This window comes from Leptinotarsa decemlineata, unplaced genomic scaffold, assembly GCF_025532065.1.
Source record: "Leptinotarsa decemlineata unplaced genomic scaffold, Ldec_3_MD MMD2_tig00004307_RagTag_RagTag, whole genome shotgun sequence".
NCBI classification, from domain to species: Eukaryota; Metazoa; Arthropoda; class Insecta; order Coleoptera; family Chrysomelidae; genus Leptinotarsa; species Leptinotarsa decemlineata.
In genome coordinates this window covers 3,677,249-3,699,560 of record NW_027412606.1, presented here as the reverse complement: position 1 = coordinate 3,699,560, position 22,312 = coordinate 3,677,249, and the positions used below count along the sequence as shown (strand labels likewise).

The following is a 22,312-nucleotide window of genomic DNA, read 5'->3' as shown; positions in this document are numbered from 1 at the left end:
TCGCCCCTCTCGAGTTATATGGGGAACACCAAAAATGCTGTTTTGCGTTTTTTTCGAATGAAGTTGTTATTTCAGAGAATATCAAAAAATGGAAAAAATGTTATGACGATGTGATAAAAAATATTCGATAAAACGTTTCGTGTCAACATGGCCATCATCAACTTTTTTTTTTAAATAAGGACCTGTTTCTTTCATTACAGATATTGATGAAGCGATAAATTTACAATCCGAATGTATATCACATTTGATACTTTTATAGCGTTCCATTTGAAATAACTACCATGATCAGTGACAACAATCAAACAGAAAAACAATTTATTTTCTCATGAACTTTTGGGAAAAATGAAACCAATACTTAAAATCAAAGCTACATGGCAATCTACATTAAATGACCGAATTGACGACCTATTTGTTGAATGCACATATGAATGCAATATTGAATGCAATTTTCTAGCCTAGGTGTAATACTTATACATGCATCTCTCATTTTTTATCGAAATTCTCTTTCGCTCCGTATCATCGAAAGAAAGCGCCCTATCAAAAATCATCTAGGGGGAAAATATCCTTAGAATAGTCCAAGGAATAGTTTCTTAAATTTCAGCCGCATGTTTGATAAACACCCTGTATAGTTCATTAGCGAACCGTTCTGGCTTCGCACGGATAGCAAATCATATATGCCTATATTTTTCTGTGTAATAGTATTGCTTATCATAATGGCCTTTGATAAAATCCATATTATCAATTTCAATTTTGAAATAGGTGAGTACATATCTGTTCAAAAACTACACAAAATGAAAATGCGATCTTATTTTTCAAAGAGATTCACTCCGTTAAGCAAAACCAACGCAAATGCTAACTTTCTTCATCGCGCGTGTCACATCAGTGTGTGTGGACTCTGGAATTCATTCTGTAGAGATGAAATATAATGTGCATAGTATTCTTAAGATTCTCACATATTTTATTTGACAAAGATTGATGTTGTATACTTCTAAATAGCTCTCCAATTACCACCTTATATGTGACAAAACCTTTGGTGAAGTAATGAATATTACTGGAGTTCTATCTCAACAACAAACCGTTTTTTCAACACGTCGACACGTGTTTCAATCACCAAATGATCATCTTCAAGAAGAAGATTGAACTAAATCTACCTACAATGTTATCCTTATTCATAAAATAGATAGCTCTGATAGGTACAACTATGTTGCCTTATTTACTTGTCAGATGAATATGACAACTGAAAATAGCATTTCAACAAGCTATAAAGTAAACTATCAGATATTGGTCCACCATCGTTATTATCGTTATATTATGCTCATTTCTAAGCTCTCATAGGCATCTAGATTTCTGGTTCTCCATATTTTAGGTGTGCTAAGTGTTTCTTATTTCTTATTTCAGTAGATCTTTCTGTCTGTCCATAATATTTTTCATCGCAGTCCTTACATTCAATTTCGTCAGTTCCAGACTTTTCCGAATTTTCGACTTTGTCCTTTACATTTCCTCAAAGGCTCTGTAGTGTATGACTTGTTTTGAATACCACCTTCATACCTAGTTCCTTGAAAATATTTCCAAAGTTCTTCGTGTATTAGTGGTATGGAACTGAAATATATTTATCTTGGTTTTCGTCGTTTCTAAAGGTCGAGATTTCGTTCATTCTCAACCTAAACTTTTTCTTCCATATAATATCATCTACAATACCCCTCAAGAAACCGTTAGGTACTAACTGCTATTTCCTGTATTGTCATTTTTTTTGTAAACCTTTCTAATGTGAGGGGAAACGTCAAAAGACGATGCACTAAAATATTCAACCCAGCACGTTTGTGCTGTAGGTACACAGTGATGTGAACTGTCAGGAATATAAATGTAAGTGCTTGTTTCCTTCCTAAATACATCATATTCTAGTTTTCCTCGTTACCAAAACGTCAAGAAATGGCAGTTGTCCTTTATTTCCTAACTCGTGAGTTAGATAATTATCCCGAGTTTCTCTAAACTCCTGCAGACTATTCACTTGGGAAGTAGTCACTAGTTACCTATGCCAGTGCCTGCTTCAGCATCTAAGCTTCGAGGAATCATCTTGACCAGCACAACTTGTTGAATAAAAGTGATAATAAATCCTCTCTTGTATTGGGAAAATAAATATGATTGATCAATTCTAACTGTCAGCGTCATTCAGCTGATACTGTCCTAAATTAACCAAACAGCGTCAAGCAAAACACGAAGAAATTTGTACAAATCAAAATCAATAGTCTCAGCTCCAAAACAGATTGAATCATTCATTACCAACTATATATCAATTCATTTTTAATTTTCAAGGGATTGGAGAATTCATTTCTGCCAAGAACTTTGCTGAGATTTTGTCTCTCATGCAAGCTGATATTAATATGGATAAGAGTGGATGCCCAGCTAAAACTTTCAGATACGAACCTTTGAAAGATGAGCACAAAAACGATGTTATCGAGTAAGTGATTTCAACAAACCTCATATGATATCGTCTTCATCACAATTTTTTTTCTCGACGTTATATCACGAAAAAATATTTCTCACAAATATGAAGGTTTGGGTCCTCACCCAAATGTATCAATTATGATCACAATAATCGCATCACTATGGGTAAACACTGGTTGAATAAACTTCGGAACTATATCGTAAGAATGCACGTAATAACGGGCCAACTACGCATCACCAGACTAATCTCCACAAAACATATGAAAGTTACTCTTAGGGAGCGGCAGGATGGGAAAGACATGACTCGAAATGTCATGTCTTTCAGGGTGGACGCAGTCTATGAAACCATTGGACGTATTCTTTTCATTCATTTCATAGCACTATCAGAAACCTCTACGATGTTGAAAGAAACGAAGTGTACGGATTTTGCTTCGATTTAACTTATAATTCGAATTTATTTTCCACTTCTGCCTCTAAACCCTTCAGAAACAAAGGAGGGGGAGTGGTTATCGCTCTTCGCAATAATATTAAATTCAAACCTTTGGACTTATCACATGTCATTTCTGCAACACCTTGTATAGATATAGTCGGTGGGAAAGTACTAGGAAACACAACCTTCTGCATATTTGTCATTTATATTCCACCAGCTGTCTCTATGGCAGATTTCGAAGAATTTTTCAGTAACGTTAGTTTGTTAGATTACCTCCAGCGTGAGAATGTTGTGTTGCTTTTCGATTTCAATATCCCTCTTCTTAATTCCGAGGTTGACGATAGCGAGGGAAAAATACTGAAATCTTTCATGGAATTTTTAGAACTGTATCAATGTAACAAAATTTTGAATGATATGGATCCACTTGTAAACGAGGACAAACATCACCTTTCCATACAAATAGATTTGATAACCTCACATAGTCGTAATCGTTTTAATAACTTCTCTCATTCTTGCGACATATCAAAAAATCATAATTTCAGAAAAGCCAATTTTCCTATGATGTATCAACTTGTTGCCAATGAAGATTGGTCTCGTGTTTTAGAACAAATAGACGTAAACACTGCATGTCATAACTTGAACAATATTCTGTATAACATATTCGACGTCACTGTTCCCCTAAAATCTAATCGTACCCGTAGATATCCGCACTGGTTCACATCAACTATTATAAAAAATATTCGAAAGAAAGAGCGGGCCCACAAAAACTTTAAAAAGTATAATACATCTTTTTATCGAGAACAATTTATTTCGCTAAGAGCTGAAGTCAAGCTACAAATTAATGAAGCTTATAAAAACTTCATTGATGAGCGTGAAAACAATATACACGGAATTTTATTAAGAGTAAAAAATGCAATTCTAGAATTCACGGCATTATGAAGGATGACAATAACTTTTATTCCAAACCTCAGGAAATCGTCAACGCTTTTGCGAATTATTTTAAAAGTGTATACATCATATCGGATATCCCCCTGTGTGGTATGCTAGATAACTTTCCAAATAATTTTCCGGGTATAAATATCGAACACATTAATGAGATAGATATTATTAAGGCCACTAAGAAATTGAAAAACAAACTATTTGTTGGACCGGACCACATACCGACTTTTCTAGTGAAAGATTGTATCCACCTTTTATTGAGCCCTTTGCTTTACATCTTCAACCTTTCACTGAAAATAGCACGAGTATGCCCTATCTTGAAGAAAGGGGACGCAACTGTTATAAAAAATTACAGGTCTACTTCTATATCAAGCAATATCTCGAAACTTTTCGAAATAATTCTATACGGTTTTATCTATAACTCGATCAGAAATATAATATCGGACAATCAACATGGGTTCGTGGAACAAAAGTCATGTGTGACCAATCTGGCATGCCTTCCACAACATGTTTCAGATGCTTCAGACCAAAAGCAACAAGTTGACTTAGTTTATACGAACATGCAAAAGGCGTTTGACCAAATTGATTTTTACATCCTCATTCAGCGACTATCATCGTTTGTCTTTTCTGGAAGTTTAATTGATCTTCTCACAAGCTATCTCTTTGACAGAAAGCAATACGTAGAACATGAAGGTTTTCAGTCCTCTTTGTACACACCTAGGTCAGGGGTACCACAAGGCTCCAACTTGGGGCCTCTTTCATTTCTGCTTTTCATTGATGACCTGGCGAAAATGATGAATCGCCCAAAACTTCTTCAAGCTGATGATCTAAAGCTATACAAAATAATTGACAATTATAAAGTCTGCTTAATTTTAAAAAATTAAATCGATTTAGTATTCGACTGGTGTTCCAAGAACCATTCACGTTTGAACATATCGAAATGTTACATTTTATCATTTTCTAGAAAAAAATATATAATAGAATTGTCTTATGTTATTGACAGCATTCCAGTTAGTCGAGTAAATGAGATGACAGATCTTGGAATCACTTTTGATTATAAATTTACTTCCACTTCCCACATAGACCAGGCTATTTCATCAGCGAATTGAATGTTGGGCTTTATTATAAGGAGTACCAGAGAATTCAAGAATAATAATACGATTATAACACTGTTTAATGCCTATGTGAGGTCTAAACTAGAATACGGCGTGTTAATATGGTATCTAATTTACAATTGCCACATACATCACATTGATGCTGTTCAATTCTATCCTTCTGAATCAATTTAATGTAGTATGTCTGGATACACGACGACTTTTTGTTACAATCTCCTTCCTTCACAAACTGCTAAACAATAAGATCTCGTGTGTCCCTCTTTCACAAATGATCAACTTCCGCAACCCACGCCTCAATTCCAGATATCAAACGACATTTTACTGTGATCTTGTCAAAACAAATAGTGTCAATACTTTGTAACAACTATAATTCAATATGTGATATATGCAATATTAATCACAGTTCTCAAAGTTTTATTTTAAAATGTAATCTCACTAGAAACTTTCAACTGTGATCACTTTTTCTTTTCGCTTCTTGTGATATATCTCTATTTCTACTTATTTTTCTTTTAGTTTTAGCAATCTTTTTTTTTCTCATCTAATTATACTGTTTTGCATATATTCTCATCAACACCTTTATACATTTCCTGTAATTGGGTGAATGCCTGTTGGAAATAAAGTGCTATCAATCAGTTAATGCAACCAAGTTTGGATTCTTCCATTATTGTGAAGGACTACTCTAAATATTGGATGGAGATAAATATTTCCCTCATGACGACACCACGTGTGGAATCGATAGAAAACTTAAACCACAGATATTGAAGAATAACCAAGGTCTCGACAGTGGTTTCTTCTTGTTGTAAAAGCTTCGACATCGACCGTTAGATGACAATTTGGTTTATTATCTTCAGATATTGGTGTTTCGATCTGCCATAGATTTCATCAGCGGTCATGACCACGTCATTTGAACTGTTTTAATCTTCGAAAAGGATGAACTTAAATCATGAATTGAAAAATTTTTCACGACACAAAGACTATCAATGGGATCAACAGAAAACTCATACCGCGAATATCAAAAATGATGGGGATGAACGAAATATTGTGCATAAAGATGAACATGATATTTGTATGCTAAGGAATCATCAGATTTTTCGCTTGAAAAAAGGTATAGAATGAAATAGAAAATCAATTGATATTCCAAGGTTGATGTTGGGACCATTGTTATTCTTTGATATCCAAGGTTTGAGACACCTGCTTTTCGTTTATAACGTATATGAATGTGACGATCATCTTCATCTTCATCTTTTTCAGTTTGACATACAGAAGTTTGTACCATCAGCCAGGATTACAAGAATGGATTGTATGGAACACAAGCAAATCAGATTTTATTCATTTAATCGACCAGCTATGGGAGTCGTTGATAGAACAGAATTTGAGTTTCGTAATCAAATCTGATAATGAAAAAATAACAGGAATATGTCTGAATTTTGATGATGCCCACTTTCCCGAAATCAAAGGTGGAGGAGGCTTCAATTGGATACTAGAATTGATGAATGATATCGAAAATCAGATAAGGTAAGGTATTTTTTGTGAATCAGGCAAAAGGTTTCTAACAGTAATAAATCAATTTATATTATATTAGACGATGGAAGTTTGAACTGATCAAATACACCACGAAACATTGTCAACCACCTTCAAACAAAGAAATAAATAAGTACAGTAAGAATTTTCTGACTGATGAAAAGTGGTTTGCAGTGGTCTTGTGATTTTGCTCTACATATGTATCTGACAGCCCTTTTTTGTGAAACGACTACTGAATTCAGTAGTTACTGACTACAAAAGCCCCAAAAGGCGATTCCATATCTCAAGTGCGACTCTACCAAGGAAAAATACACAGTTCTGGCTGAGAATTGATTGAGTTCGTTAGAAACAATTTGAACTGCATACCAGCCAGATGCTATTTTTTGAAACGTAAAGAATTTGAATGGCACCACTGTTTAACCCTATAGAGATCCAGAATCATGATGTCTCTGAGATTATCTTCATTTGTCCCACACCAAAGGATCGTGGTGTCATCCGCAGAAATTGTGAACTTTCCTTCAATGTCAATGGTTACCAAATCATTCAGATGAATCACAAAAAGGATAGGACCCAGAACCGGAACTTGTGGTACACCTGATGGATTATTCTCAATATGTGATGTATTTCCTTGGAGTTTTACTAACTGCTTCATGCCTGTGGGATAACTGTAAAGCCAGTTATATGATAATCCTCTAAAGCCATAGCACTGAAGTTTAAATAATAGTGTTTCATGGTTCACGCAGTCGAAAGCTGTTGAGAAATCACAGAATTCTGCCCCAATAGATTCTTTATTATTTACACCAATATATACATCTTCCAGAAAACAGAAGATTGCATCGCCGTCTGGTTGCTTTTTTCTTGTATATTCCCAAGTTTATTTGTTTATTGACCTGTTTGGCACTTTTCTTTTTCATCATTTTGCTGAATGGAAAACACCTTGTTGATCTAGGCAATGACAGAATATCTGATCTACAGCCGATTGAGTTCGGAGTTCCTCAAGGGTCCGTGCTGGGGCCTTTCTATGAATCATTACCTTACACATGTGTCATTTTTGCTGATGGCACATCGATCTACTGCTCTGACAACAATTGTCAGAATCTGTTTGCAGTTATGACACTTACAGGAAGACAAGCTGAATCGTGGTTGAATTCAAACCTCAAACTCAATTAGAAATAAAAACACAAAAACTAATTTTCTTGACTAATAATATTTCTGTGGGCAAAACTGTCGTTTAACTGGGAATCACTCTTGATGATGCTTTGAACTGGTCACCTCATACAGAGGTATTAAACCAGAAGCTTTCAAAATATATCGTTCACTCCGGCAATTCAGACACTTTGTGAGGACAGAAACTCTTCTCTCAGCTTATTATGCATTTTTATAATCTCATTCTAGCTATGGAACTCTAATTTGGTGCCACTCCTCCAATGCCACGAAAATTGTCACGCTTCAAACGTGCAATTAAAATTATTTTAAACGCAGGTTCATGCAGGCCATTTTCCAGAAGACTAGGTATTAGGCCGATAGTCAGAAACACGTGTCCGCGGTTTGCTCCCCTTTTTTGAAGTGTTGTGTCCACGAATTGTTTCAGTTTTTATTTATATGTATATATATATTTATATATATATATATATATATATATATATATATATATATATATATATAATTAAATTTCACGAAGAGGATTTGAAGCTTTTATATCTTCTATTAATTATCTGCGAGCGCTTTCGACAGCTGGTCGTACTGTCATCTTCTAGGCACTCCTCAAACTGAAGTTGTCATCCTGTCGTCTGCCTCTTTATACGGTCAGATCGTCTCAACTCAGGTATTTCAGGTACTTTAGGTAAATTTGCCTGTATTTGTACTGCATCAGGTACTATTCTGTGTGTTAGATCTTCTCTAGGAATGTGTATGGTTTTGTTTAATATATTGAATGTGAGGTTGATTTGTACTTGTTCCTCAATAAGTGATTTATGATTGTTAAATTTATGGATGTTCAAGTTTTCCCAAATGTCCATGCGGTTTCCCTTGTTGACTTGTTTTATGAGTTTAATGTTCTCTGGTGGGGGGAAATTATGTTTGTTTTGTATGGCGTGTGTTGCAAGGTTTGATTTATATACTATTGGATTTATGTATGCCTTTTGTGTTCATTGTACCTTTGGATCAGTTTTTTCTTGGTTTGGCCGATATAGAATTTGTTGCCGTCCGAGCATTGTATACTGTATATCCCGTTTTGGTCTTTGAAAAAGAAGAAGACAAAGACGACCCTTATTTAGATAGGGAAAGTAGGTCGAGTGGCACCTTGTTCTAAAGGTCTTTCGAACACCTTTACATCTCTTTTAAAAGAAAATTTTTGTAACGATTAGTTTTCGAGATAATCTGAAGATTTAAAGGTATTTTTATTGAGTTCAACTCTTTTTAAAATAAATCAAATTGTTTTTAAGGTACAATTTACGTTCAGAACTTTCATAAAAAAAATAAATTTTTGCTTTTTATGACAACCTGCTAATACGTGTCCTTTTGATTTCGTAAAAAGTGAGAATTATTTGTTTATTACGCGGAGATTTTTTCGGAGGATGGGGTTGGTTACCACCCCTATATATTTTAGGTAAATTGAGTGGCACCTCCTTATGAAGGTAAAAAAGTAACACCTAATAAGGATAACTCACATGAGAAATATAGAGTAAATGTACAAAATGTGCGCCATTTTGCTCCATTCAACAATAAAGATTTTGTTAGAATTTTTCTCTTACATTATTCAACATCTCAGGAGTTATAGCTCGGCATTCATCAATGATTCTACGACGTAATTCATCCAAATTGGCTGGCTGTATAGCATAAACTTTAGACTTTAAATATCTCCACAAAAAGTAGTCCAGTGGTGTTAAATCTGGTGATCGTGCTGGCCATTCAATTGGACCTCTTCTGCCAATCCATTGTCTTTCAAAATAATTATTCAAAAAATTTTGAACCTGTTGGGCATAATAGAGTGGTGCACCGTCTTGTTGAAAATGGATAAATTCATTTCGACATCTTGGATTCTGTTCAATTATTTCAATTATACGAGGTTGTATTGCCTCTTCGAAAAGTTGTAAATAAGAATCACCGGTTAAATTTCCAACAATGAAAAATGGACCTATAATATGATTGTCTAATATTCCGGCCCAGACATTCAACTCTTGGGGATGTTGGGTTTTCATCCGACATATAACGGCAATTGTGACGGTTCACGCAACCATTTAAATAAAATGAGCTTTCGTCCGAAAAACAGATGTTATAAAGCAGCTCGGGATTTTGCATTAATCTCTCACTCATGCCCTCACAAAACTCCTGTCTTCGGTCAAAATCATTCTCATTGAGTTCATGAACAAGTTTAATTTTGTAAGGATGGAATTTGTAGTTTTTAAGGATTCTCCATGCGCCCATATGGCTTATTCTGGCCATTGCTGATAAACCTCTGGTACTTAACCTGGGATTGGCGATGACTTGACCAATCACCCCAATCGCATTATCGTCATTCACTATCCTTCTCTGAACATTTCTTTTCTTATTTAAAACCGAACCTGTCTTCCTGAATTTTGTAACCAAATCCAGAACGTGATTTCTGCTTAGGTGTTTACCAGGGTTTTGCTCGTTAAATAAAATTGATGTTCTATTAGCATTTTGGTCGTTGCCAAAAAATAAAGCAATAACTGAAACCCTTTCAGCAGTAGTGTTAAACATTTTTAAACAAATAACAATACACGACCCGTTTAAACAAACCAATCAAACGATGTACTAATGAAAACTGAAAGAAGAGGAGTGGGTATTGATTTTAAAGAAGGGATTTTATTTAACAAAAACCTGATAAGAAGAACTGCTCGATTTTTTTTTATTCAGGCATACAAGTTACCGAGTGGTCTGTCTAATGTATTATTAACATGGCAATTTTAACTTCAAATTATCTCAAAAACTAATCGTTACAAAAATTCTCTTTTGACAGAGTTGTAAAGGTATTCGAAAGACCTTTGAAACAAGGTGCCACTCGACCTACTTTCCCTATCTAAATACGGAGGGGTGCGTACTACAAAAAACCTGATTAGTCTGAAAGGTGTCCCCCTTCAATTAGAAATCGACGTGTCCGAGCTTTTTTTAAAAATCTTACTTTGTATATTCAAAAACGGCTCTGTTAATTTTTCGTTGTTACCCACTGTATAGTCCCCCTGCCTATCTCAATTTAGATTGGTGTCTAGGTGTAATCATTTTTTAATTGATAATTATATATAAAATTATTACAATGTGTTAAAACAACAATGTGTCTAGGTAGGTCCCTAAAAAATTTATTTCTTTAGAAGTTTGAATATTATAGCTAGAGCGTCGACCAATCGGAATATTTCTTCTGAAGTGGAAGTTAACACTGATCGATGTTGAAGTATTTAGAATAAGCTTATTTCTTTGGCACCAGGTAATGAACTGATCAGTAATGTGTTCAGATTTGCTGATGTGTTTCTCTTGTTACTTCCATACTCAATTATTTTTTTACAGACTGAAATATGTACCAAATGACAACGTGAAAGCCATGAATAATCTTTTCATCACAACCGAACCCTCACAATCACACCAAGAAAATATAGCTGCAGTAGAATTCATGGAAAAGGAAACGTTGAATGTTGCTAAAAAACATAACTTCTCCGGAGTCTTGTGTACAAATATAAGTAAACTAACCCAGGTAAGAAATATTATTTTTTGTTTTTCCTCGTTCTCACAGAAAAACATCATAGGGTTTCGATAAAAATAAAATTTCAAATTGTATTGTTTGAAGCAAACGCGTTATAATTTTTTATTTTTCGGAATTTCAGTCATTGACACGAAAAGTTAATTTATTTTGTTTTCATTTCCTGATTGCATTAAAACGTATCTGTTAATTTATTCATTGATTTTTGGTGGAAAATATTTGTATCAAGAAATCATTTTTCCTGAAAATCAAGATTTTTACTGGTCTTTTTCATTCTGTAAAAATATTTTTTTCAGTTTCTTCCATCTGTTCTTTCAATTAGAAAATGGGTTATGAACGAATTAATTTTCACACTTTTTTCAATGCCTGGTGAAATTAGTTGAAAATAATCATTAGTGATTTCATGAAAGAAGTTAAATAAATAACAAAAACGTTTTTTTCACGAAAATTTTCAGTTATTAATTTTAAATGTTTGAAATATGAAATGTGGTGATTTTTTTATAATTTTCCTCCCAGAATATGAAAAAGCAGTAAAATCATGAGTCATCCATAAAAAATTACTTGGTATTGATGAATTCGAGCAAAAAGTATATCTTCCGAAAATTTTCATTAATCATAATCAAAATCCCAATCACAAGCCTACTCTGTCCATCCAACGAACAAAGCAATCAAAACAACGATAGATGCGTGATCAAAGCATGATCACCACGCACATTTACATCTATTGTTTGAAATAAGCAAGACTTCTCACGCTGGCAGGATTTAGCTGCAATCGGCTGGCGGAAATCATTGTTTCAGGTAATCGCTACAGTTTCGGAATGGTAACTTACGTTCTAATGCCTGTGGAGTATTTTGAAGCTTGAAATGTGAAGTACTGATACGGCTACACTCCACTTATTAAAAGACCAAAAAAATTGCAACTTAATATCAATGAAAAAAATTTCATAATGAACATTTATAAAAAATCAAGTTGAAGCAAATTATTTATTATCCGTTGATGAAATCGTGAGATGAGTAGGAAACATTGCTAGAGTATCTAGTTCAAGTGTTATGAGAGAATATAAACAAAATCATTCCTTTTTGGCTCCAAAACCATATTCCTCAGGAGAAAAAATATTGACAAGGTAGACGATTTCGATTAAAAGCTATTAGAAGGAAAGCACATCAAGAAATGCCAACAATTGATTCAGTTCTAAAAGTTATAATTAATGATACTGATTCACCAAATTTCAAAAGATCGACATTCCACAAATCACTTCAAACATTAGGTTTCAAATTCGAAAGAGAGAAAATTCGTTTTTCGAGAAACCAGAAATAGTATTGTGAAGACGACAATATTCAATAAAAATAAGAGAAGAGTGAATAGAAAAAGCTATTACCTGGATGAAACGTGGTTAAACTAATTCCAAAACTTGGGTAAGAATCACCTCATTATACTCTCAAGAAACCGCGTATATTTGTGAAGAAGATTTTTGCTACAACTATCAAAAAAAGCTTTGATTCATGATTAGGTGCGTTTGAAAAGTATATCATTCGAGGATAACATGGTAAAAGCAAAACTTTTAAGGATAGTGAATAAACATGAAACCAAATATAATAAATAAATTGTTCACGAAATGGGTAGAACACATAATAGAATAAATAATATTACGTCTTCCCGCTCACCACTGCGAGCTCAACTCAATAGAGCTTATTTGGGCGGAAATAAAAAAACTATGTTCCAAGAAAAAATAATTCTTTTGAATTTTGTGGTCTTGAAATATTTCAAACGAAGCTGTTTCATCATTACCGCTAATAAATGGAAAAATTGCGTAGGGCATGTGAAAGAAAATGGATTATTTTATTATTTTTTTAATTTATACTCTAAAACGTCATTTCGAAAACAAAAACTGTTCACCCGTTTGTTCTGCCAAAATAAAATGACCCTTTTTTGTAATTCATCCAATAATAATAATAATAATAGGAGCTGTATCAACTCGACGTAAAGACCCGAAAAATGATGCATCTCTATAGGAGTGTGCATCCCAAATCGTCCGCTCCACGGTTGTCCTTCCCCCGACAACAGGGAGGCCGTGGACTCTTGAGTTTGGAGTGTCTACATGACAAAATGGTGCAGGATACAGCCTGTAAAGTCGTCAGGAGTTCGGATCCCCTTCTCTGCATGGTCCGTGACCATGAGAGAGCAAGAATTGGAGCATTTCTCTTTAGGGCAGCTGCCCGAGCAGCTGATGAACTCGGTATAGTTTTCGACACCAACTCACTGAGTTGGAACCCGTTCAGCAAAAAGCTCAGATGAAAGCCGATGAGATCACCTTACTTCTGCGGAAACACAAGGATTAGCCAATGTATGGGGTCTTCTTCAATAACATTGGAGACCTTGACTTATCAAAGCGCCTGACCTTCGCTTTTCTCAGGTCGAGTTTGCTGAAGTCGGAAACTGAGGGGTTCATCATGGCTTGCCAGGATGATGTCTTCGAAACTTTAGTCTACCGCAGTCGCGTAATGGGTATAGAGGTTCCTGACACAAGGTGCAGGGCCTGCCGCGAGGCGCCCGAGACCCTAATGCACTTGCTATCAGCATGTCCAGCATATGCGGTTTCGGCCTATATCCATCGACATAACGCGGTCCTAAGAGTGCTATATCTACGGCACTCATACGGTATTGACGAGACACCGGTGTTGCCCTACGCTCCGGGACATATTGAATCCGTTGTGGGGAACGAGAAATGGCGAATTTATTGGAACTATCCGTTCCCCACCCTCAGGCTCATACAAGATAATAAGCCTGATGTGGTCCTTTTCGACCACCAGAGTAAAACGAGATTTGTCGTGGAGTTTTCAGCTCCTGGCGAGACGAATATGGTCAGAAAAGAGGAGGAAAAACGGATAAAATATCGAGATTTTCTCTTCGAACACTCTCTCCAGATCACTATGTCAAGATGGATGTTCTGATTATTGGAGTCCTTGGTGGAATGATGTCCTCTCTACTCTAGAATCTTAAAATCATACCGGCTTGCCGCACTAAAGCAGAAATCTTAGCGGCACAGATGCAGAAGGCTGTCATTTTTGGCTCACTGCGCTTGCTCAGGGCACATGATTCTCGGACCCAATGATCATTTACCCCACGGTGTGGGGAGTGGTCATTGGTTGATAATGCTGGCGCGCCCTCCCGAATGTATCGGGGCTTCGGGGAATAGGGCCTGACCAGCGCACACTACCGTGAAAAAATATTTCGTCTTTATTATCTTCAAATACATTCAAATCAAATTATTCAGGTACAGTTCATTTATTATATGAAGATAGAAGGCGAAGTTCAATTTACATGATGACAAGTCATCATGTAAATTTCGCCTAGTACGCAAAAGAATAAACAAAAAGGATTTTAATAATTCTAAAATAGTATGACTATTTATAGATTTGTGATATGTAGGTAGCTAATGAGTCATTAATAGTTTGAAGATGATAAGAATCGTTTGAAATTGGTATTAAAATGAACGAAGTCATCTCGTTCCATGGGCTCGGGAATGTTATTATAAATGGCACAGAGCTGGTAGCTGAAACTCCTTCTAAATAACTCTGTGCGAAAGGATGGCGGAGTTAGTCGGCCTTCATATCTCACATTAATATTATGCACATCAGTTCTAAAAGTAATTTTCTGGCGTAAGCAAGACGGTACTTTACTATTAATTATTTTGTGAAACAAAGTTGCAGCATGTAACTCTCCTATCGTTCATATTTAACCAGCCGGCATCCTTTAGTTTATGTGATATTCTTTATCTTCCTTTAATACCAAAAATTAATAGTTAATAGGAATTCTGGACTTTTTGAAATTTTTTTCTTGAATTGGTTGATTAAACATGGACCATACAAAACATCAGCATAATTGAGTATAGATAAAACTAACGATTCACACCAATTCGCCTTCACCTTCACGTGTAGGAAATTTCGGTGTCCATATATAATTTCAAGTGAATAATATGCACGCCTAATAAACTGCTTAACCTGACTTTCGAATTTCAAGTCCTTATCTAAAATGATGCCCAGGCTTTTGGCTTCTGGGACAACCTCAAGTACATGATCATTTACTACTACTTTCACAGATTTGCAAATATCATTTCTAGAGCCTTTTGGTTCGAAAACAATAACATTGGATTTACTACAATTTATATTCAAGCAGTGATCAGAAACATTTTTCACAAATAATTTTAAGTCACTATTGATTTGAGTACATGCATTATCTATCATTTCAAGTAAAGAGCTATAATACAACTGGGTATAATCTGCATACAAATGTATATTACAAAATTTTAAACATTTTGCAAGTTGAGATATGTAGATATCAAACAAAAGGGGTCCCAAAGTAGAGTCCTGCGGCACTCCATATATCAGCTTTGAATATTGTGAGCTGTTTCCTTCTATGGTAACCTTCTGTTGACGGTTGGTGAGATACGATCTGATTAGTGATATAGCATTTTCAGAGAATCCTATATAGCCAAGAATTAATAACATCAAATCGAAATTAATAGTATCGAACGCTCTACTGAAAACAAGAAGTACCAATACTGTATTATTGTTTGCGACACGTGCTCTTTCAATATCGTCCACTATATGCAACAAAGCAGTTGTAAAACTATATCCTTTACGAAATCCGGATTGAGTTATTGAAAGTATAGAGAAATTGTCAATGTCTTCTTTCAACTGAACTTCAATAGCTCTTTCAAGAACTTTTGACAAAGTTGGTGATAAACTAATGGCGCGTAGGTCTTTGTACTCTTATTGGATGTTCAATAGACAAAATTATTTTTGTATCCTTCATCAGTTGAACTTTGAAGAAGAAAAATGGGCCATTCCTTAGAGCGACTCTGTACGAGCAGCCTTGTCTGGAAGGTCACGTGCACTATGAATGATAATTTTTCAGAGCACTCCGTTTCTTGGATGGACAGAGTGTAGACTGGAAGTTAAAGTAGATGTTAGACTGTAACTTATTGAGGAATCCGAATGAAATCAAAAAATTAATATCTAACACGTAACACAATGTACGAATTGTTTTGATTACAGCAACTCGCCTCAGAAGTTCTCAACTATGAATTAGTAGTGGATGTACAGGCCAATCAGTATGTTGCCGAAGATGGTACAAAACCTTTTGCAGAGGCCCCCGATGATGACAGAGCGCAAGGATTTTGGAAATTTGTAAATGAGTGAAATCCATGAGCATATTTTGTGATGAATACAATTTCATTAGGAATGCTTGTTTATTTGTTCAGGTGGACCAAATGAAAGCGAAACAAATCCTTTTTCAGAAACCACGCTCAGCAGTTTAGAAAAACGGAGCTGGCGATTTTTATTGGAGGAGGACACTGCTTCATCATCCCAAAATTTCTAAGTGATTTTGTTGCACATTCTGTCACTCGACTGTATTCATCAGTTCATGTAATTCTCTCAAACACGCTGATTGTGTGAGTTCCACCCTATCTTTGGTATCCACACGAGTATAAATCAAGGAGTGACAAATCTGGAGGTCGTCGTGACAAAACACTGCTGTCACTCCTTCAAATCCAGTGCTGTGTTGAAGTGTTTGAATACCGTCGAACAATCAAAGCACAATTCAGTGAGGCCGTGTATGTTGAAACTTGTCTGTTGAAACAAGTGTCCTCCTGCATACAGTTGATTCAGATCAACATTTACCACGGCATTAAATTGAAAGAGGTGGGTATACCTGAAAGTAGAATCTATAAAACACAACCAGCATTTTTAGAAAATATACATCAATTTTCGATGGATGCCATCGAAATTAGTACACAAACTTTATGGATGTTGAATTCGAGTATTCAAACTGTCAGACAGAATTCAAAAATTCACCCCACTGTTGAATTATTTTAAAGGCTATATAATGACACTTTGGTCAACCATTGGGGTCTTTCATAAATTTGAAGTGATTTTCAATTTCGTTTTGATGCGATAGTGACGGGGTCAAAAATATGACTGATGATTGAATTAGACAACTCACTGTACTACACGATTCCACAATCAATAAAATGATTCAGATTCATACAACTCTCAAAATACAACATGAATTTGGCAATGGTGCCAACAGAAATCCAGAGTGAAAGTAATAATATGACTTGGACGTTTTAGAAACTCATAGTTTTCATTGAACTCGTTTGTGATTATGCCTTCGAATAATTTAGAAAACAAGATAATTTGGTATAGCAAATAAAGGTTAGGTTTGGCCCAAGATGAGTGGTTCTATTCGACCCCCCACTGCAACCCGCAAAGGTGTATTGTGGTTCAGACCTATTCAAACTGGACCAAATAAACCTAGCTTCTTAAAGAAGCCGACAGAGGCAATACACACTGTCTTTCGACAGTCAGAGTCTCTGCATATGATATTTCAAATGACAGTGACCCGTAAAAATGCCTGTTAGACATCGTAGTTCATTCCTACTCTAGTCCAACAACTGTTTGGTATCAAGCTTTGAAGGGTTAATAGACGCCTTGGAGTAAGACAATCCTAGAATATTCTGCCAGAAGTTCAAAAATCTTCTTGCCATCCAGGTGTTCAATCTTTGTTTGGCAAAGCCTGAAGCGATACCAATGACAGGTTCTGGTACGATGAAGCTGCTTGCAGCACCCTCCTCTGCAAGGGAGTCGCAGCCTTATTGCCTTCCAGGAGAGCATGGCCAGGAATCCAGACCAATTTGCTACCAATTTAAACGTAGCTCGGTAGGATACAAGAGCTTCCAACACCGCTTAACTGTCTGGGAATATTTTCATTTACTTGTGTATGAGGTTGGATTCTCCCAATCCCAATACAGTCGCAGAGGTTTTGATCCATCTGTGAACCAGCAACTATCTGCTCTTAATATTTCCTTCTACCGGAGGATCCAGTCAGTTCGCACTTGACCGTTGAAGGCATAAAGTCAGAGGTCATTTCCAGAATGCTGTGACTTCCAATGTCAATCAACAGTCTGTTGCACTCTGCATTCAATTGATTCGTGCAATTGGCAATGTGCACAAGTCTACATGCAGTCCATCTAGCCTCTCTCTCCACAAAAATGTAGAGAGGAGGTAGATATAGAAGGATCGCCATGGCCACTGACGGTGTGGCACTGATAACCAGAAAAGCCTGTATCTGTAAGTCAGAGAGCTTTGCCTGGGCCGTTTTCTGTAAAGCCTTCGACCACCAGGTCTGACAATCATCACATGAATCCAATAGATTTGTTTGGGACCTAAACCCCAAGTTTTACCAGAAATCCTTTGACATGTCCATAGAGACAGTCTGGCATTGTGTGAAACTTTCTCCAAATGAGCTTTCCTGGTGATTTTCATCAAGGACAATGCCGAGATATTTCATCTCTGACCTCATCATTGAGGAAAAGTGGCGTTAGATCGTCCAAGTTTCTCCTCCTGGTGGAGGGGATTATCACAGTTCTGCTGGGGTTGACAGACATCTGCCCCCTCAGGCATCAACTGTGAACAACGTCCATCATGATTTAGAGAATATCCTTCCCGACGTGGACCTTGCCAAGATGACAAGTTCATCTGCATAAGCTTGTAGATCTACTCTTCTTCTGTCAAGGGTATCAAGCAGACTATCAATCAGGAGCGACCACAGAAGAAGAGATAGTACCCCACCTTGAGGGCAACCTCTGGTGACCCTGAACCTAATGGCCTCGCCTTGAAAAGTTGGTGTTGCAGCCAGAGACGATCCTATATACTTTGGTAGTGCTTTGCGAAATGCTCCTTCCTTATCGAGAAATACAGCAACTGGAATCTCCTTGTTGTCAAGGAATTGGGAGATTTTCTCTACAAGGCTGTTTGTTGCAAATATAATGCTCTCCTCTTCTGAGAACCAAGAATTTGAATGCCTCATGAAACCAAAAACATTCGCTAAGGCCACTGAATCCCTATATGAAATTAATCTCTGCAGAGATGTATAGGTAGTGTGATTTTGTTATTTACCATGTGAAACGATTGTTTTTTACAATTGTTTTATCGAATTGGAAAACAGTATTTTGGCCAATGAAGTGACTCAACAGCATTGTTTCAATTTCCTACGAAGAATTTACTGTCACTCTGCATCGCAGTTTTCGCTTTTGATGCGCCCAAACTTTTCTTATATTTCATCTGTTTCACTTTCACATATGTGTCAGTTCATATCACAAAAAACCCTTTTTTTTCAGTCGTACATAACCAATACTTTTTAAGTTAATAAACCTGGTTGATATCGTTTCAAATGCAACTTTACTGCAACTTGACTTACAGTAAATTCTCAATATTGAATTGTCTTAAACAAGTGACTAATCTGTCAAAATAAAATATCAAACTTATATACAGCATCTTCAACATCCTCCACCCCGTGAAGAAGTCAAGTCTTCATCCCAGTAGGCAAAATACACAGTTTAGTGATTGGTCTAATGAAGCTGCTTCTTTTCCGTATGGATTCGAATGACGAGTACCACGCCATCTCTGCCAGGTAACATTTCAGTTACGCGACCCAATAACCTGTCATTTCTAAATGCATTTTCATCTATTATCACAACTATGTCTCCTATTTCGATAGTTCCACTTCTGGAATGCCATCTACTTCGTGGAATCAGGGTAGGACGATATTCTGTGACCCACCTTCTCCAATATGAATTTGCCAAACTTTCAGCGAACCGCCACTGTTTTCTCCCGAGTATATCATTTTTGTTTTCACTGTAGATATCGACACCACCTGGTCTCAACAACAGAAAATGATTGGGAGTGATCGCTTCTGGGTCATTAGGGTCTACTGAGATATGTGTTGAAGGTCTAGAATTCAGTGTATATTCAATTTTGGCCATCAAAGTTTGAAGAACTTCTTCTCTGGGGCAAGCTGTTTTCAAAGTTACCCTGAGAGCTGTTTTTACGAAACGAACCGTACGTTCCCACATTCCACCCATAAGGCTAGCAGCTGGAGGGTTGAATTTCCACGGCAAGTAACTTCATCTGACAACTTTGTAAAATCCAACGTACTAGCAGCTTCTTTGAGCTATTTTTCCGCTGCAACAAAATCTGTTCCATTGTCTGTGATAAATTGTTGAGGTTTTCCACGGCGTGAAATCAATCGTCTGATAGCAATAATTGATGAACACGTGTCAAGTGTTGCAGCAATCTCAATATGGATAGCTCTTATAGTACTCCGTAGTTTCACTTTCACATATGTGTCCGTTCATATTACAAAAAAAACCTTTTTTTTCAGTTGTACATAACCAATACTAATGGTCGAATAAAAAAATATAGAGGATATCGTAGCAATTTGTCTGTAGTATATAAACCGGAAGAATACTTTCTGCTGCTGGTAATTTAATTCGCGACGTCAATTGAAAAAAAAAATTATAACCAGCTAAAAAATATTGCTGAGGTATATCATAAAAATGGAGAAGCTCAAAGCTGAAGAGGTCGATATTTTCAAATTATGTGATGAGTACAAGGTCCAAAATATCTCACGTACTAGCGAAAATTTGCAAAATACGTCAGAAGGTTTGTGTAACTTATCTGTTGCTCAGAAAACAGAATTGAAATCCTGAGTGTGAGTAGTCGTTCCGCGAGTTGAAAAAAGAGAATATTTATAAGAGACAGTAGGCCCTTTTGTTCATGGAATTGGATTCGATTAATTTGAAAAGAAAGATGCTAGAGAGGATGTTAGAATGTTGTTGTTTAGCAATGGTGAATCATAACGATTATTGTCAGAAGAGAGCTTCCAACCAAAGAAAAATACCTTGGATATTCTAGTAGCTAGTGATCTGTCCTTCATGAGATTCATAGAGGCCAGAAGGACTACATCAGCACCCTTATAGATAGTAAACAGAAAGTATAACCAAACGCTGTGAATTACAAAATAAAAACTACTTTGCTAACAATTGATTTGTGTCACAATTTTATTGCTGAATTTTGGGGGATTGATCTACAACCCATAGAAGATCTTCCCTTCATAATTAAGACGAGGGTTGGGATGCAAGGTAGCCAGAGCAATGTTAGATTGCATAACAATGAAGAGGAGGTCAGTTATTGAGAAGATTGCGTTCAAAACAACAATGTGAGTATTACCAAAGGTTGAAAATGAGGAAACTAACATTGCAAAACTACTTTGCACATAATTGATTTATGTCTCAATTTCGAGGCTGAATTCTGAGGGATTGATCTACAGTCCATAAAAGATCATCTCTTCAACATGAACTTCATAAACGATGAGAGTTGGAAAGGAAGGTAGCAGGGACTTCAGCAGTACCCTTATAAATAGTAAACAGCAATGTCAGAGTGCATAACAATGAAGAGAAGGCCAATTATTGAGAAGACTACGTTCCGAACAGCAATGCAAGTATCACCAGCGGGTTTTAATGAAAAAAGGTAACATTGCCAAACTACTCTGTTCAGAATTGCTTTATGTCACAATTTTGGGGCCGAATTGTAAGGGAATGATCTTTAGTCCACAAAAAATCTTCCCTCCTTCATGAAAACCAACATTGCAAAACTACTTCACACAGATATGATTCATGCGACAATTTTGAGACTGAATTTCGGATCTTGCTGGATGAAGGGATTTGACTCGATTAGGAGCAAGTCTTCAAGAATGGTGCAGTTATTTCCCTAATCTACGCGATGTCCTCAAGCGGGATAACAGCAGCGTCAACACTGGTCAAAAATTGGCAGGACTAATAGTATAGAGTTAAACAGAACACACCGGCTTCAGTGAAACTCTTATACTGGGTTTTCATGCAACGAATGTGTGAATAGTAAGGTATGACGTCCTACAATGGGGAAATGGTTCAGTATCTTTTATACCTATAGTTGTTCATGGTTTATTTACCAAAATGGAGTTGCTCCTATTCCAAATGCTTTTAGAGCAATCCATATTTAGCTGATTTCGGTTAGAGATGGAATTCTCAATCAGGAGTATGGCAAAAATCAATGCAACATCATGACGAAAGAATATGCACCCGATGAAATTGCTACCATAGTCTGGTGGAGTATTGAAACAATATAATATAATGTTTTTCCAATATTTGTAAGCCAATGCTCTTTTTCTTCTGTCCAATAGCGCTGTCTATGAAGCAGAAGGCATTTAGGAATCCATACTCACATTTGGAAAGGGTATAAAATTAGTATCAATCCTACAATACG

The 22,312-nt window shown here is 36.2% G+C and overlaps 1 protein-coding gene and 1 long non-coding RNA gene across 2 annotated transcripts in view; one reads left to right on the top strand and one right to left on the bottom strand.

Moving 5' to 3' along the window:
• LOC111509869 (beta-alanyl-bioamine nonribosomal peptide synthetase ebony) overlaps nt 1–16,409 on the top strand; it is a 39,150-nt gene extending 22,741 nt beyond the window's left edge. The window contains exons 11-14 of the mRNA XM_023165718.2: nt 2,314–2,458; nt 6,181–6,444; nt 10,975–11,158; nt 16,223–16,409. Coding sequence (XP_023021486.2) covers nt 2,314–2,458; nt 6,181–6,444; nt 10,975–11,158; nt 16,223–16,366 — 737 coding nt within the window. The 3' untranslated portion in view covers nt 16,367–16,409. The remainder of the gene's footprint in view (nt 1–2,313; nt 2,459–6,180; nt 6,445–10,974; nt 11,159–16,222) is intronic.
• Nucleotides 1–22,312, bottom strand: part of LOC141483865 (uncharacterized) — a 71,226-nt gene that overhangs the window by 42,023 nt on the left and 6,891 nt on the right. The window lies entirely within an intron of this gene.